Source organism: Acanthamoeba castellanii (genome assembly GCF_000313135.1).
Source record: "Acanthamoeba castellanii str. Neff unplaced genomic scaffold scf7180000084761, whole genome shotgun sequence".
NCBI lineage: Eukaryota > Discosea > Longamoebia > Acanthamoebidae > Acanthamoeba > Acanthamoeba castellanii.
Window position 1 is genome coordinate 282303 of NW_004457596.1, and position 15321 is coordinate 297623.

Sequence of the window (15321 nt, forward strand, 5' to 3'; positions counted from 1 at the left end):
ATGCAGATGCTGATGCAGCGGCCCGCCTACATGGAAGCGCTGGAGGGCCTTTCCGCGGCGGGCCTCATGTTGGTCGATCAATTGAAAGAGGCGGGGCGTCAGGTGCGCCTCAAGGATGAAGAGATGAGGTGCGAGGGGGGCAAGGTGGCCCGCCGGCTCGAAGAGGAGCTGCGCCAGCTCAAGGCGCACCACACCACCTCCCTCCAGTCCATCGTCGACCGCCTGGCCGCCACCACTTCCCCTTCGCCGCCCCAGGTACCGTGCAGCGCCAAGACCCTCACCCCCCCCCCCAACGCCCGCCCGTGTAGCGTAGCCAAGACCCTCACCCGCTACTCGGGCGCACAATCAAGGATCTGCTGGTGGCGTTCGTCGAAGAGGCACAGGCCCAGAGGACGGCGCTCGCGGCCAAGCGCGAGGAGCTGGAGCGGCTGCGCGAGACGCCACCCGGCGCGGAGGCGCGACAGCGGTCGATCGACGCGTTCAACGCCACGCTCGATCTACTGACGCAGGAGTGCGAGGCCAGCGGCGAGCGCCTGGGCCGCCGGATGCGTGTGCCGTGGCAGCTCCAGCAGTGCGCCGCCATCAATGCCGACGATCATCAGCCCGTCGTGCCGCTCGAGGTGATTGATGCCCTCATTCTTAATCCTCCTCCTCTTCTTCTCCTCCTCCTTGGTCTTGACGTTGACGTGCTGGCTGCATCACATGCGTGGCTGGCTGTGTGGAAAGGGCGGACGCATTATCGATGCCGATGGCAACAATGTGTGGGGCAGCGAATGCTACTTATGTGGCTGGGAGATCCAAGACGGAGCTAAGGTAGGCATTACACACACACACACACACACGCACACACGCACACACACGCACACACACCGCGCGCGCACACACCACACCAAGCACGCACCGCACGCACGCACGCACGCACACGCTGAGCCTGTGCGAAAGAGAGTGCGTGCCACCAAGAGAAAATGAGATGAACATCGACTCTCCGTAGGGCGAAGGAGTGCTGCGCTTCCATTCACTGGAAGTTCCGCGAGCTGATCAATGTGTGGACTGCTTCCACTGCTGGGCGTCGGTGTGGCGCAGTGTCCCACCCGGTACGCACCTGCCCGCACACCCCTGTATGTCTCGGACCCGGCCCCTTACCACTTTCGGTGTGCAGAAGACGAAGCAGCCCGAGAGCTCCTGCTGAAGCACAACCCGCATCTGGCACATCTCCCCTTTTTCGTGGAGGAGGACAACGTCGATGTCTTCCTCAGGTACATACCTGCACAGAATAATCGCACACACTCTCCTTTCGTGCTTGGTTTGGCTGAAGCGCCTTACGTGCGCCCAACCAAGGGATCCCATCATCGAAGCGTCCACCCTCGCCGACAGCGTCCACATGGTGTTCAACGTCTACGGCCCGCGGCCTTGTCTCGGCGTGCGACGACGCCAACCAGTTTCGGAGGACTCAGCCACAGCCAGGTAACGCGCATGCCCAAGCTCGCGGCGGAGCGACGTAATCTCTGATCATCTGGAGGAATGCTAGGTATGGCCCCTACGAATGGCTGACGTATGACGAAGTCTACCAGCGGGCGACCGAGATCGGCTGCGGCCTTGCGGAGTTGGCCCGAACCTGCCAAGCAATGGCACTGGCGAGGCAGAGCCGAGAAGAAGAGCTCGCGCGGGGGGACACGAAACCGGGCGCGTTCGTGAGCATCTGCAGCAGCAACCGGCCGGAGTGGTTGATGGTCGACTTTGGCTGCGCCATGCACGGCCTCATCACCGTTGGGCTGCACACCTCCTGGCCGCTCGACGAGGTTTGCATTACCACTCCACTCCACTTCATTCCACTGTCAACCATATGCATAGACTCATACGCACACGCACACGCACCATCATTGCACACGAGGCAGTTGGTGTACGTGATGAACAATTCGGAGGCAGACTACGTTGTGGCGGACTGGGACAACTTCGAAAAGTTCGTCCACATCGCTCCCCAGTGTCCGCACCTCAAGGGCGTTTTCGTGATGCTCGACAACTACCACCACTACGGCGCCGTGAGTGGCGCAGACCACCATCAGCAGCGGCTCGACCAGTGGAAGCAGGACCACGCAGAGACCCTCCCTCTCCGCGTCGAGTCACTGTCGTGGCTGCAGTGCAAGGGGAAGCACGACGCCAAGCTCCTTCGGCGGGCCAAGCGGGCCGAGCTACAGGCGCACCGAGTAGCCAGGCGGGCCGAAGAGCAATCCGCCGGCGAACAGCAGCAGCCACCGCCGGCGCCCAGCGGGCGCGAGGACCCGGCCGCGCTCTTCTCGCTCATCTACAGCAGCGGCACGACGGGCGTGCCCAAGGGCATCATCGCCACCAAGGGAGGCTGGCGGTCCGACAACGTCAACAGCCCGGTAAGCGCGTCGGCCCACACTCGCACTTCCATTTTCCTGAGCCGACATTGTTTGTGGCTCATGAATGCGGTGGTGGCGGGTGGCGGTGGCCGGTGGTGGGACGTGCATGCAGCGCTACCTGGTGCCCGACGCGGTGCTGTCCTACGCGGCGCTGGCTCACGGGATGGACCGGGGCATGTGCTGGCAGACGCTAGCCAACGGCGGCCGGGTGGGCATCTGCTCCCGCGGCGAGGAGAATGTGCTCGACGATGCGCGGGCACTCAACCCGGTACTGTTCGTGGCCATGCCGCACGTGTGGACCCGAATCTATTTGGACTACCGGCAGGCGCTTGCCGCCGAGCTTCTTCTTGAAGAGTCGGGCGACGAGGCTGCCGCCAAGCAGAGGGTCCTTGAGCGATTCTCGACGATCCTTGGTACTCTCCTCCTCTGCCTGGTGGTGACCAGTGCTCTCACCACCTACATGGGTGTGTCGGCCGAGCAGGGACCCGCCTGATGCAGGCGGCCACGGGTGGTTCGGCGACCAGCCCACAGGTGATGGAGTTCCTGCGCGAATGCCTCAAGTGCCCCGTGGTGGACGCCTATGGCACCACCGAGGTAGGGCCTCCCCCACAATCGACCGCATTTGTTGGATTGGGCGCTGAGCTCATACACCATCCCCCCTACCTGCGCACAGACGCCCGGCGTTGCGACGGACGGAGTGATCCCTTCGACTGTGACTGTACGATTGCGAGACGTGCCCGAGATGGGCTACCACACGACCGACCAACCGCACCCGCGAGGAGGTTCGCCCCGCCTACGATTTTGTTTTACCTTTTAGCCACCACCTCATGCGCCGTATATGCCGCTTCAGAGATATGCGTGCGCACACCAAGTATGACACCGGGCTATTACCGTCTGCCGGACCACAATGCCGCCTCCTTCGAGGTACTGCTCTCACAGCTCTTCGACCGGGCCGGCCGCCTTGTTGCGCAGGTCTGATTGACGAACGCCCGACCCCGACTGTAGGATGGGTTCTTCCTCACTGGCGACATTGGCGAGATCGACGCCGAGGGCAAGCTGCACATCATCGACCGGAAGAAGAACATTATCGATCTCTACATCGACGGTCGAAGCGTGTGGGTGCCCGTGGGCCTCCTCGAAGCCTTCTACCTCGCCCACGCCAGCAAAGCCATCAAGCAGGTCCGCGTCTGCCTGCAGCACGCACGCACGCACACAGTTGTGCTAACCAGTCGTGCGGGGCGCAGATCTTTATTCACGGTGAGCGCACGCAGCCATGCCTGGCAGCGGTGGTGGTGCCGCAGAGGGACGCGGGGCCTGTGAGCGCCGACGACCTCCGGCAGGCGATACAGGAGGCCGCGCGACTCCACGGCCAACCCGACCACCACGTGCCGGGGGTGGTCATCGTCGAGGAGGCGCCAGAGGGGTGGACCCCCGACAACGGCTGTCTGACCGTCAGCCACAAGCTCGCGCGACAGAAGCTCATGGCCCGCTACAAGCTTGCCATTGACATGGCCTACGCCCGAGCCTTCCCTCTTTGAATCCATGCGAGTCGAGAATGTAATGATGTGTTGTTGTGGGTGCTCAGTCTCTTTTGTCTGTCTCTACAAACAAGGAAGGAGCAACCAGCTCAGAAAGGTGTCGGTAGGGCAGGTTGGAGATGACGACTAGGTCGCTGGACTTAGTAGGCGACAGCCCTCCTGGCGCGCCTCCTCTCCCTGAAGTGCTTGAGGGTGAGCACGCCGGCGATCGCGATGAGGACCTTCTTCAACATGTTGTCGTTCCTGCTCACAAAAGGAGCTGTTAACAAAAGGAGCTGCGAAGAAAAGGGAACTGGAGCGGAGGAAGGGCAAACCTGAAGTGAGTGGTGTAGTTGGTAGTTGCTGCGGTGGCTGCTTGCGTTGGTGGTTCGGTGGTGGATTGATTTGTTCAATTCTCAGCTGGGTATGAATAAATAGGTGACCACGACGAACACTGTCGAACAAGCCGGGTTGGATCTTGCTCGCTTTTAGTTGATTGTCCGCCGAAAGAAACCGCGGCTGCGATCACGGAGTTCATAGATGGCCTCCTTTCCCTTCCTTCTCCATCGTTCTTCACCAACCAGCAAACTCTTTCATCGAATTCCACACCTTTTCGCTCGAAGACGGAATTTCGTCAAAGGAATGCAAGACAGTTAGGAAAAGAGCATATTAAAAAGAAATACATCAAGAAATGCAGGAAAATTGAAGTGGCGCAACGAAGAGCAGCCACAAAAATGGAGAGCGCCAAGGGCAGCATAGGGCTCTACCTCTATGCCACCGAGGATGAAGATGTTGGTGACGAGGCGCAGACTCAAGCGAAAAAAGAAGAAGAAAAAGAAACATTTCGAGGGGCGGCTTACGCCGCGACTGGCGAAGGCGGGCAAGATATTTACGAGGTTCTTGATGGGGGCGAGGGTAGCAACAACTCTTACAACTCGAACTACGAGGACGTGCTTGGTGCAGAGCTGCCCACGGTAGCCAGCCACCACCAGCACGGCGACAAGCCGCGCAGCCTGACCAACTCCATCGAGAGAATTGCGAGGAGCGAACCAGCCGAAGACGAAGCTGACGCTGTCTACGAGTTCACGGCTGATGGGCAGCAGGACGGCGACGACGATGGGCGAAAGCAGGCCGGCGCTAGCGCCAGCGCCGGTGCAGGATTGCTTGACGGCAGCGACAGCAACGAGCGATTCCAACGGTGGATGTCCTCCAAGGACTCGCTGCAGAAGTACGTCCTGCTCAGTCAGCACGCTCGCGACTTTGTGCACGCCGCCAGCACATTTGGTACGGGGTGCCTGTTAGGACTGTGGTTGATGGTTCATGTGGTGCTTGTGAGCTCATGCCTCACCTTTCTCTTTCCTGTGTGAACATAGGGCGCATCATTATCTTTGAGCGTCATTTGCCCGTGCACAAGAAGTCCATCAAACCACAGAGCGGCCTTGGCTATGTACGTGGGGGACTGCTGATCATCTCCAAATGATCATTTGGTGTGAACTCTGATGTGCATGTGCTGACGTCTCACAACCATCAATCCACCAATGTTGTGGTTGCATGTTGTGAGCAGGCTGGTGGGGAGAAGTTCATGTTCAGAGGGTACATAGCTCTACCTGACCAATTGCCAGACAAACTTCGCTTTAGTGCGCACTGAATCGTTGCTTGGTTCCATTTCGCTTTTCATCAGGATCATGTTCAAGTACGCGCTCGATGTGGCCTTCCCACAGAAGACTGGGCAATCCCTGTGGATGTACGGCGGCAGTGCAGCAAATGACGATGCCGCCATGAAAGCTGCAGCGAATGAGGTTCGTGTGTGGTGCTACGCGCCTGTCTCCAGCGCTGTATGACCATCTAACTTGGAGCCTCGCATTTTATGTAGTTGCGGGGCATCAACAGGTTCATTTCTTCGTCTGAGAATGGCCTGCACTACCCGCTCATCGCTCTGATCGACTTCCTCGGCTATCGCCTTATGGTACGGCAGCTCCACCAAAGTGTCCTTTGCACTTGGCCGTCACTGGAGCGCAATGAATGCTAGCGAACTGTTTACTCTCCCATTAGGCGGTGTCATTGGTCCCCATCGACAAAGACACGCTTATGGTCGGTTCCTCCGATGGCGGCAAACAGTGCGTGTCCTACTATGGCCCTTTGCGAGTTCAAGAAGGCAAAGCGAAACCTGTGACTCACCTCCGCTGTGCCTACAGTATGCATGCGGAGGATCCTGTCTTGATGAAGAAGATCAAGAGCGTGGGCAAGAAGCTGAATCTCAAGAAGCACCTTGTTTGTGGGCATGCGGTTCACACCCCTGGCGATCTTGAAGGTACTGCCAGCTGTCAGGCCAATCCATGTGCTGCGGCCTCCTGCAGCAGCTGACGCTTGTCGCAATTCGTTCAGGGCACAAGGGGCGCGACGGCAGATACTACGTTGTAGACTTTGGCAGGTACATCACATTCTCCCCCCTTTTTTTAACCTCCTACCTCGCCGATGACCTGTTTCTTCACATGTGCTACAGATGCTTCCCGCCAGAGACCCCAGACAAAAGGTACGTGCATACACACGTAGCTCTCATCCACTTTGCTGGTCTTCTCATTGTGGGTCCACTCGACAGGGACCCGGACTACGCTCGATCTGTGTTCTTCAAACAGCTGAGGTAGGTCATCCGCGCGTGCGTGTGCTTCGGGCATTGGCCTGGGCTCACCCCACACAACCAGGCCCGAGTTCGTCGCGAGTTACCAGAAGCCGCTCTCCTCCGACGCCTACACCATGTGGCAGAGGACTGATCCCAACCAAAACACGCACAACGCAGAGGTACTGCAGTACTGACCGTGAGCTGGAAACACAACACACACTGATGCACCACCGCACACGCACCACAGGTGAAACAAGCATGCCAGCACTTGTACGATGTGGTCATCCCGCAGTTCTGCAAGAAGCTCGACAAGCGACACGACGTCAAGGACGAATACTACACTTCAGAGACGCACAGGTACTGTCTCTTGATGACGCGGCCGTTTGCGGGCTCAACTTCTCATATGCGCACGCACGTACGTGCCACGCAGGAACGGTATCTGCGTGCGCCATTTCGGTCGCTTGCGCGAAAAGTGTGAAAACTCCTATCCGCGCAAGATCCTGCTGTCGGACATGATCGCGCGAGTCATCAAGGTCATGCTGCGCCGCTTCTTCCGCGAGAAAATGCGGTTCGTCATTTTTTTTTTTTTTTTTGACCACTTCACCCCATCACTTGCGCTGACTGGTTCGTCTGTGCTATCTTCCGCACAGGGACGAAAGCGCAGTGTCCGAGGTGCCCTACAGGATCATCATTGTCGAGTTCCTCAACTTCATACTGGACATTGAGTTCCCGCCCTCTCGGCACTGGTGGACGCACAACTGCGAGAAGCTCGTGGACGTCTCCGATCCTAAGGTTTCCTTCCCTCAGGCTTTTTCTTGTTTCTTTTTTTCGTCTGATGGCTTCCAGCTCACCGTGTGCGTGTGCGTGTGCGTGTGCGTGTGCGTGTGCGTGTGCGTGTGCGTGTGTTTTTCTTCTTAGGGCTTGGAAAGAGCCCAAGCCATTCTTCAGAAATACCCGTGTGTAGGCAAATACCTGTGTAGGTGGCCGACTCTCAAATACTTGCTCCTTCACAAGTTTGGCAGGTACGGCTGACCCTCCACCTTTGAGCCATTCGTGTGTGTGTTAGATTGTGTGTGTGTGTGTGTGTTGTAGTGCGTGCGTGCTTGCGCGCGTGCGCTCACTCGCTCCTCCTTTGGAATGAGCACAGTTCGTGTCTGTCACCGGTCGAATCTGACGCCAGCTATCAGCTGGGAAATGTCCTATTCGTTTACTGGTAAGCCCACCTCAACAAGCCACGCACGCACGCACACGCACGCACGCACGCACGCAATACAATCTAAACAAAAGCGCTGTGTCTGGTCCACTTGTAGGATCCTCAAGCGAGTGCAGGAGATGATGTGCATCAGGTGGAGCACACACGCGTGGGACGACTTCATGGAGTCCAACCGGTGGGGCTTCCGCTTTGTGGAGACCGACATCGCCTCGTTCGAAGCCCGCACCAAGCACATGGGCATCATTTCCCTGTACGAAGGTCACACCACCCACCTCGCCCTCGCTTGAACCCCGTACCCGCGGTTAAAGTAGGACTCACCCACTCACTCACTTTCGATCGTGACAGGCACGGCGTCGCTACTACCGGCCCTGCTCCCCAGCACCGAACCGCGCGAAGCCATCCGCCTCCTGCGGGACGCTCGAGTACAGCCCAGCCCAACCCAACCCCACCTCGCTCGGCTTCTTGATCGATCGGCCTTCACCGCTGGCTGACCTCCGTGATGTGTGCTGCGTGGGCGTAGACGCACCTGTTCAACGCATGGCAGTCCAACTCGGACGACTTCAGTACCCTGCGACAGCTCGGCGTGTGTAACTTTGAGCTCGCGCAGCGCATCGAGTGCGCTCCTCGTCAACCCCCTCCACCTGCCGGCTCACGCGATCTATCATAGCTAACTCATCACCTCTACTGTTCGTCAATGGCCACGTCCTGGCAGGAAGCGGTGGCAAGAGAAGCGGTCGGCGGCGGCGGCGGGGTCGATGCGACTCTCGTCTTCGGGGCAGCGCAGACTGCAGGACAGCAGCAACTCAGAGACGGACTCGGTCACCTCTCTCGGTGATGGCGACGGTAGCGAGGCCGAGACCTCCACCATACTCAAGCGCCACGATCTCTCCGCCACCCCGACCCACGTGCCACGTCAGCGCAATCAAGTCAAGACCGAGGAGCAAAAGGGTGCGCTTTCGCCGTGTGGCTAGCTGGCAAGCGCGCCGCTGCCGCCGCTCCCGCTCTCTCTCTAACTCGCTTTGCAGAGATTCAGATGCTGGCCGAACAAGCCGTCGACAACTTCAAGAAGGCCGCCACCATCAGGCCCGAGGACAGTATGATCCTCGTGCAACTCGGTGCGTTTGTATTTTATCGCTATTGTCGTCATCGTCATCGTCGTCATTGTCGTCATCATTGTCATTGTCATTGTCATCGTCGTCGTCGTCATCGTCATTGTCGTCATTGTTGTCGACATAGCTCACGCCAATGTCTTTGGTTTGTCATCTGTCGAAGGGCTGGCCCACGTCATGCGGGCCAGGTGCCGCGCCCAGAGGCAGGAAGACTTTTACCTGGCGGCCCAGATCTTCGAGGAGCGCCTCGCCCAAGGCAACAGTACGAAACACACACACCACACACACACACACACCACACACACAACACACACCAACGGCAAACACGACACACACGCAGCTGGCCTGGTGCTGGAGCGCGTGCTCTATCCGGCGCTGCAGAGCCGGGGCGAGGAGCTGAGCGGCTTCCTCCGCATGCTCTACCACTCGACCCCGCTAGTTCTCTTCTTCGCACTGCACATGGGACCCGCGACGGTGGTCGACGACGGGGAGTCGAGGCCCAGCCGTACCATGACCGAAGGCGTCGCCGACGCCATCGCCGTGTGGGAGTCGCAGCAGCTGACCGAACTGAAGCTGAGCCAAAGCACGCGTGCGACGGACTCGACGACGCGCAGCAAACCGGCGGCGGCGGCGCCCGAGCTGCAGCAGAGCGGGGACAAGGCCTTCTGGGGCCTGCTCAAGGAGGAGCAGAAGCGCGACGCGGCCCAGCAGCAGACCACGACCGTAGGCCCGAAGACGAACAACGGCAGCGGCGGCGGCGGCGGCGATGATGATGTCGGGTGGTGCCTGGACTTTGCCGAGTCGGGCGAGGTGCTGACGGACCCGGCGGTGCTCACCCTCCAGAGCCTGTTCGACAACACGCCGCGGCACCGGCTTCACGGCCTCGCCATCGCGTCGATGAGCTTCGCCGGCTGCGACCTACTCACCGACACCTCGCTCGCTTCGCTCTTCCGCTTCCTCCGGCGCACGCAGCACGACGCCGACCAGGCGCTCACCACCGCCGCCAGCGCCAGCGCCGCGGTCGCAAACAACATCGGTTCCCCGCAGCTCGGCAGCAGCGCGAGCGTCGGCAAGCACAAGCGATCGAGCGAAAAGCCCAACAAGAAGCAGGCGGCGCTCAACAAGACGGCAGTGGCCGACCACAACGCTGAACCGCAGCGGACGGCGCGGGTGTTCCCCGAGGAGGTGGACTTGGCGATGTGCAACATCACCGACGCGACGTTGCTGCAGATCGCGGGCGGCGGCGGGGGAGACGCTGATGAGACGTCGTCGCCGGTGAACAACCACCGACTGCGGCGGATCAGGCTCGACGGCTGCCGGACCGTCACGGGCGGCGCCATCGCTGCCCTGCTCGCCCGCTGTCCCAACCTGGAGAAGCTCGCCGCCAGAGACTGCCCCGCCATCGCCTGGTCAAAGAAGACGGTCACTCAGGTACGCGATCACATGTGCGTGTTGTGTGCGTGTTGCATGCAAGTGTTGAGTGCTGCGTGCGTGCGTGCGTGTTGTGTGCGTGTGCGTGTGCGTGTGAGTGTTGCGTGTTGCGTGTGCGTGATTGTGAAGGTGGCTCACATGCGGCACTCCGGCGCAGGCCCTCAAACAAGCAACGCAGCTCAGGGTGTTGGATGTGCGAGGCGGCGACGTCAGCGAGAAGTGGGTCCAGGCCACCAAGAAGAACTCCGCCCAACTCTCCATTCTCCACTCTCTCTAAAGTATCTAATATTCTTACGATGGCCAAGTTGATAATGCTGCAATGCAGCGTCCAACCAACAAGTTGTAAAGTTCTAGGCGGGGCTTTTCTTGATGATGTAGAGCAGGAGGAGGGAGATGAGCCGGAAGCCCACGGCCATGCCCGCCAACACGCCCAGGCAGGGTCCCATCTCGGTGAACACCAGGTGCTGCTGCTTGAGGATCACGTTGCCGTCGTAGCCCAGGCACTCCTCCGGCACGCTCGACGGACAATCGTACATGTTGTCCTTGAGCTCGTTCACCTGAGCACCCCACCACCATCATGAACGTCCATCATCAGCCTCAACCACCCATTTTCATGACTGTAGTAATGGGGAGTCGCGTACGGCCATCGCCGCGTAGGTGTATTGTAGATAGGAAGTGTAGCCAATGATCTCCAGGTAGATGATGAACGTGTCGGGGTTGATGAGGTAGCCCGTACCTGGTCATTCGAACACATCAGCGATCAACGACAGAGAGAAGTGGGGGTGGTGCATTGATAGAGGAGCGGGCGGGTGTTCGCGTACAAAGATTCCAGAAGGACACGAAGGAGTTGGCCGCGAGCGAAGCGGTCGCAAACGTCCGCGTGAGTGCGATGAACAGGAATCCCAGCGATTCAGCCACGTACTGCGCAAGGCTGGAAACAGACACGTCAACCAACCACAGTTGCACACACGACACGACACGACACGACACGACACGACACGACACGACACGACACGACACGACACGACACGACACGACACGACACGACACGACACGACACGACACGACACGACACGACACGACACGACACGGTGGACGTACAAGACGCAGAGGGTGAACCACAGGAAGGCGTCCCACTCGGGCCGCAACCCGGTCATCCAGTAGTAGATGCTCGAGAAGATGATGGGCATGATCACCGCAAAGGGGAACGACGTGGCCAGCATCGATAGAAAATAGGGCAACACCGACACCATGTTGTCGTGCTGCTCTCGGCTGAACACCTTCAGCTCCTCCTCGTCTGTGTAGTCGACGACACGCACGACACGCACACGCGTGTGATTGAGGGGGTCACGCGGGTCGGCCGGCACAGGGAAGAGTAGCGTACAGTGTAGCATGGTGGTGAGCATGACGACGTAGGGCTGCAGGCCCACAACGCCGAAGATGGCGCCGAGTCGGCCCTGGATGTCTTCCTTGCTGCCGTCGCCCACTTGCAGGAAGATGAGCCCCTGGTGGTGTGGGGTGGGGTGGTGTGGCGTGCGACGTGTGCCGTGTCGTGTGACGTGCGGCGTGTGCGGCGTGTCGTGTGGTGAGTGAAGTCAAAATGGATGGTGAAGGCGGCCGGTCAGCCGGGACTTACCATGGCGATGGCCATGAGCACGGTCTCGAGCAGTTGCGAAACGAGATAGGCGTAGTTGCGGAACAGGTGCTTGAAGCCGCGATGGGTGAGCACGCCGGTCTGGATCAGGTAGTTGGCCTTCTTGGCTCTCACCTAGACGCACACATGACACGACACGACACGACACGACACGACACGACACGACACGACACACACGACACACACGACACACACGACACACACGACACACACGACACACACGACACACGGTCAGAAGGCGTCATGTGTGCGGTTGGAGTGCAGCAGATGATGTGATGTGCCTGGCCCATGAGCTCGCCTCGGGTGGTGACGGTGTTGGCGCGCTGGCGTCGGGGTGAAAGCGGCGTCTCCATGAAATCGGGGTACGAGGCGTCCTTCTCCTTGCGCCGCATCTCCTTGCTCTGCGCCAGAGACTTCGTCACCGGGAAGTAACTCGACAGGTCCTCCACCGACGGCCTGTCCCACCACACACGTTAGCACCGCACACACCGCACGCACACGCACACGCACACACCGCACACACCGCACACAGACCTGAAGCTTTGGGAGTCGTCGAGCGATTGATGTGAAAGGCTGGAGTCGAGGCGATCGTGGGAGGCGAAGCGGGCGGAGGAGCTGCTGCGCTTCATTGACGGCGAACTGCCGATCCGGTCCGAGCTCTCGTTGCCCTCGTTGGGGCCGCCATCGGAGCCCGATCGGAATCGCGCGGAGGACTGGCTGCGCCGCATCGACGCCGAGCTGCCGATCCGGTCCGAGTTCTCGCCTTCGCCGTCGCCCGACTTCATCATGTTCGAACTCGAACGCCAACGACCTTGGCGTTCAATAAATAAATAAATAAAATGAAGATGACGTCAGCTTCCACTATATCATAAGCAGATCACACATATGGATATATATAGATGTATAGATATAGATGTATGTGGTACCTGAGAGTGTTCGCTGCAGAGCGGCACGGCTGATGGTGCCCGATTGCTTGATCTTGTCCAACCAACCGCTCGACGATTGCTTCAACGCATCTCTGCCAATGTTCGACGACGACGACGACGATTGACGAACCGAAAAACGTCAGCTGTAGGCGGAGAGGTGACGTGGCACGGTGGCCCCGCGGGGGGGAGGTGACGTAATGCGTACCGATCGAGCTTCTGCATGGTCATCCAGTCGTCGGAGGACTGGGTGAGACCGAACCGCTTGCGGCCTTCAAGGGAGAGCTCCTTCTCCTCCTCGATCTCGGCCTGCACCTCCTTGCGCACACGCGACGCACGGAAGTAGGAAGACAACGCGTCGATTCGCTGCAGGCACAGCTCCTCCTCCCGCGAGTCCACCGTCACCATATCCACTATTTACCGCACACGCACACACGCACACACACGCACACGCGCACGCAGTAAGCACAGTGTGGTGTGCGGGCGAGGAGTGTAGAGAGGGGGAACGCACGGACAAAGTCGGCGGGGTTCATCAGCGAGGGGCACTTGAGCCCGAGGCCCTCGAAGTAGGGCAGCATGCCCGTCGTGGGTCCGAAGTAAATCTCACGGCCTGCCCCCGATAAAATCGAGAGAGTCCGAGTCAGTCAGTGAGCACGGGCGTTGCGGCTTCAAGTGGGGCGCCCGGGCGCAGCACCTTTGGAGAGGAGCATCACGGAATCGAAGAGTTTGAAGACGTAGGACTGCGGCTGGTGGATGGTACAGATCACCGTTTTGCCCTGTAAAAAAAGCATCGATGAATGCTGGGCAGGCGCTGATGGGGATGAGAAGAAGAAGGTACTTACCTGGCGGGTGATCGCGTGCAGGGTTTCGATGAGCGAGGTGGCGGTGAAGCTGTCGAGGCCCGAGGTGGGCTCGTCCAAAAACAGCACACCTGGGAAAACAATGTAAGTTTTTAGGAACAAATAATAAGAATAAAGTAAATGAGTAAAATTTGTAATGGCACGTACTGGGGTTGGTCAACATCTGGATGCCGATGGATACTCGTCGCCGTTGGCCACCAGAAATGCCGTGCGACCCATCACCGCCCACTCGTCGGTTGGCGCACTCTTTGAGTCCGAGCTCACGGATTACCTCCTCCACCTAGCTCGGAGTTAGTCGTTTCTCTAAAAGAGCGAATGATGAGGAGGGATGAAGGCTGGGGAGGGAGCACGATACGATGAGCTTCTTCTTTTTGTGAGGGATCGATGACGGCAGACGCAGGTAGCCGGCGTACTGGAGCGTCTCTCGCACGGTGAGATGGGGCAACAAGTGGTCATGCTGCAGCACATAACCCACCACTTGCTTGGCCTGCACACGACACACGAGCGTGGTAAGAGCCACTGGCAAGCGATGGGTTACTCAGGACGTCGGCACACGGACCTCCTTGGGGTTGAGCTCGTAGCCCTCGAAAATGATGCGGCCGTCGATCTTGACCTTGCTGCCGAACCCCATCGATGTCCCGTGCTTCACCCGACCAGCCAACACGTTCAGTAGCGTGGTCTTTCCGCTTCCTGTGGCGGTTGGGGGGAGGGCGTGAGCGTGAGCGCGTGTCAAAGAAATACAAGTATGCGAGAAAGGCGATGGTCATACCGCTTCCGCCCATGATGGCGAGGAGCTGGCCGGGGTGGATGACGCCGTCGATGTCGCGCAGCATGTGCTTGGTGGTCTGCTTTTTGATCTTACGCTTGCGGTCCTCGCCACAGGCGAACACCTCCTTGACGGTCTTCTTGCGCAGCCACACGTTGAGTCGCTCCAGCGCCAGACTCACGCCCACGTCTTGCTTCTGTCTCGCATCTGTTGGCCAAGAGCGCGCGATCGCTGTCAGCAGCGGAACCATCACGACAACACACAGCCGCACACACCGCACACGCACAAGCGGCCGCACACGTCTCATCGTATTGCATGAGAGTGAACTATGACGGGTGCGCACCAGGCGAGGCAGCTTCGTAGATGAGCTCGGTCACGGTCGGCCGACGTTCGCGTGTCCTGACCGAAAAGCCGTCGGGGTCTTGCACCTCCGAGGCGTCACCGCCGTTCATGGCCACTTGCTGCGAAGCGAAAAGAGCGCGCAGGGTCAGCTCCGGTGCAAAGAACGAAAGCGAAGGGCAGCAACGAAAGAGCGAAAGAGAAGCAATTAATAAATAGTGAAAAATTGGGCATAAAAAGGCACAGCGGAGGGGACGCACCGGCAGACGGAAGCGAACTTGGTCGGTCTCGTCGTCTTCTTCGTCAGATGAAGAGGGTTCTATGACGAAGAGATCTTTATACTTGTCCTTCCCCTTGTCGCTGTTGATCTTCAACACGGGCACCTTGCGCTCCTGCATCTCCATGCCCTCATCTTCATCCGATGAACCCCCGCCGAAGCGCACCTTGCGCCGTTCGTCTCCATCCATCTTTCAAAAAGCAAAAAATCTTTGGTTTGTTTGCTCAG

At 59.2% G+C, this 15321-nt stretch overlaps 1 protein-coding gene and 2 pseudogenes across 1 annotated transcript; 2 read left to right on the forward strand and 1 right to left on the reverse strand.

Annotated features, from left to right (window-relative positions):
* Positions 1 to 3922, forward strand: ACA1_229590 (annotated as a pseudogene).
* A 713-nt stretch (positions 3923 to 4635) lies between these two features.
* On the forward strand, positions 4636 to 10551 carry ACA1_229600 (annotated as a pseudogene).
* A 73-nt stretch (positions 10552 to 10624) lies between these two features.
* ACA1_229610 (ABC2 type transporter superfamily protein) lies at positions 10625 to 15283 on the reverse strand (the record flags this gene model as incomplete). The annotated part of the gene is made up of 19 exons (XM_004346531.1): positions 10625 to 10831; positions 10916 to 11010; positions 11096 to 11205; positions 11376 to 11571; positions 11659 to 11779; positions 11911 to 12042; positions 12240 to 12384; positions 12463 to 12739; positions 12855 to 12946; positions 13060 to 13264; positions 13363 to 13461; positions 13546 to 13627; positions 13694 to 13782; positions 13859 to 13982; positions 14067 to 14198; positions 14271 to 14401; positions 14481 to 14684; positions 14821 to 14938; positions 15077 to 15283. The coding sequence occupies 19 exons, from the start codon at positions 15281 to 15283 to the stop codon at positions 10625 to 10627; spliced, it is 2766 nt and encodes a 921-aa protein (XP_004346581.1).
* Between the last annotated feature and the right edge of the window lie 38 nt (positions 15284 to 15321).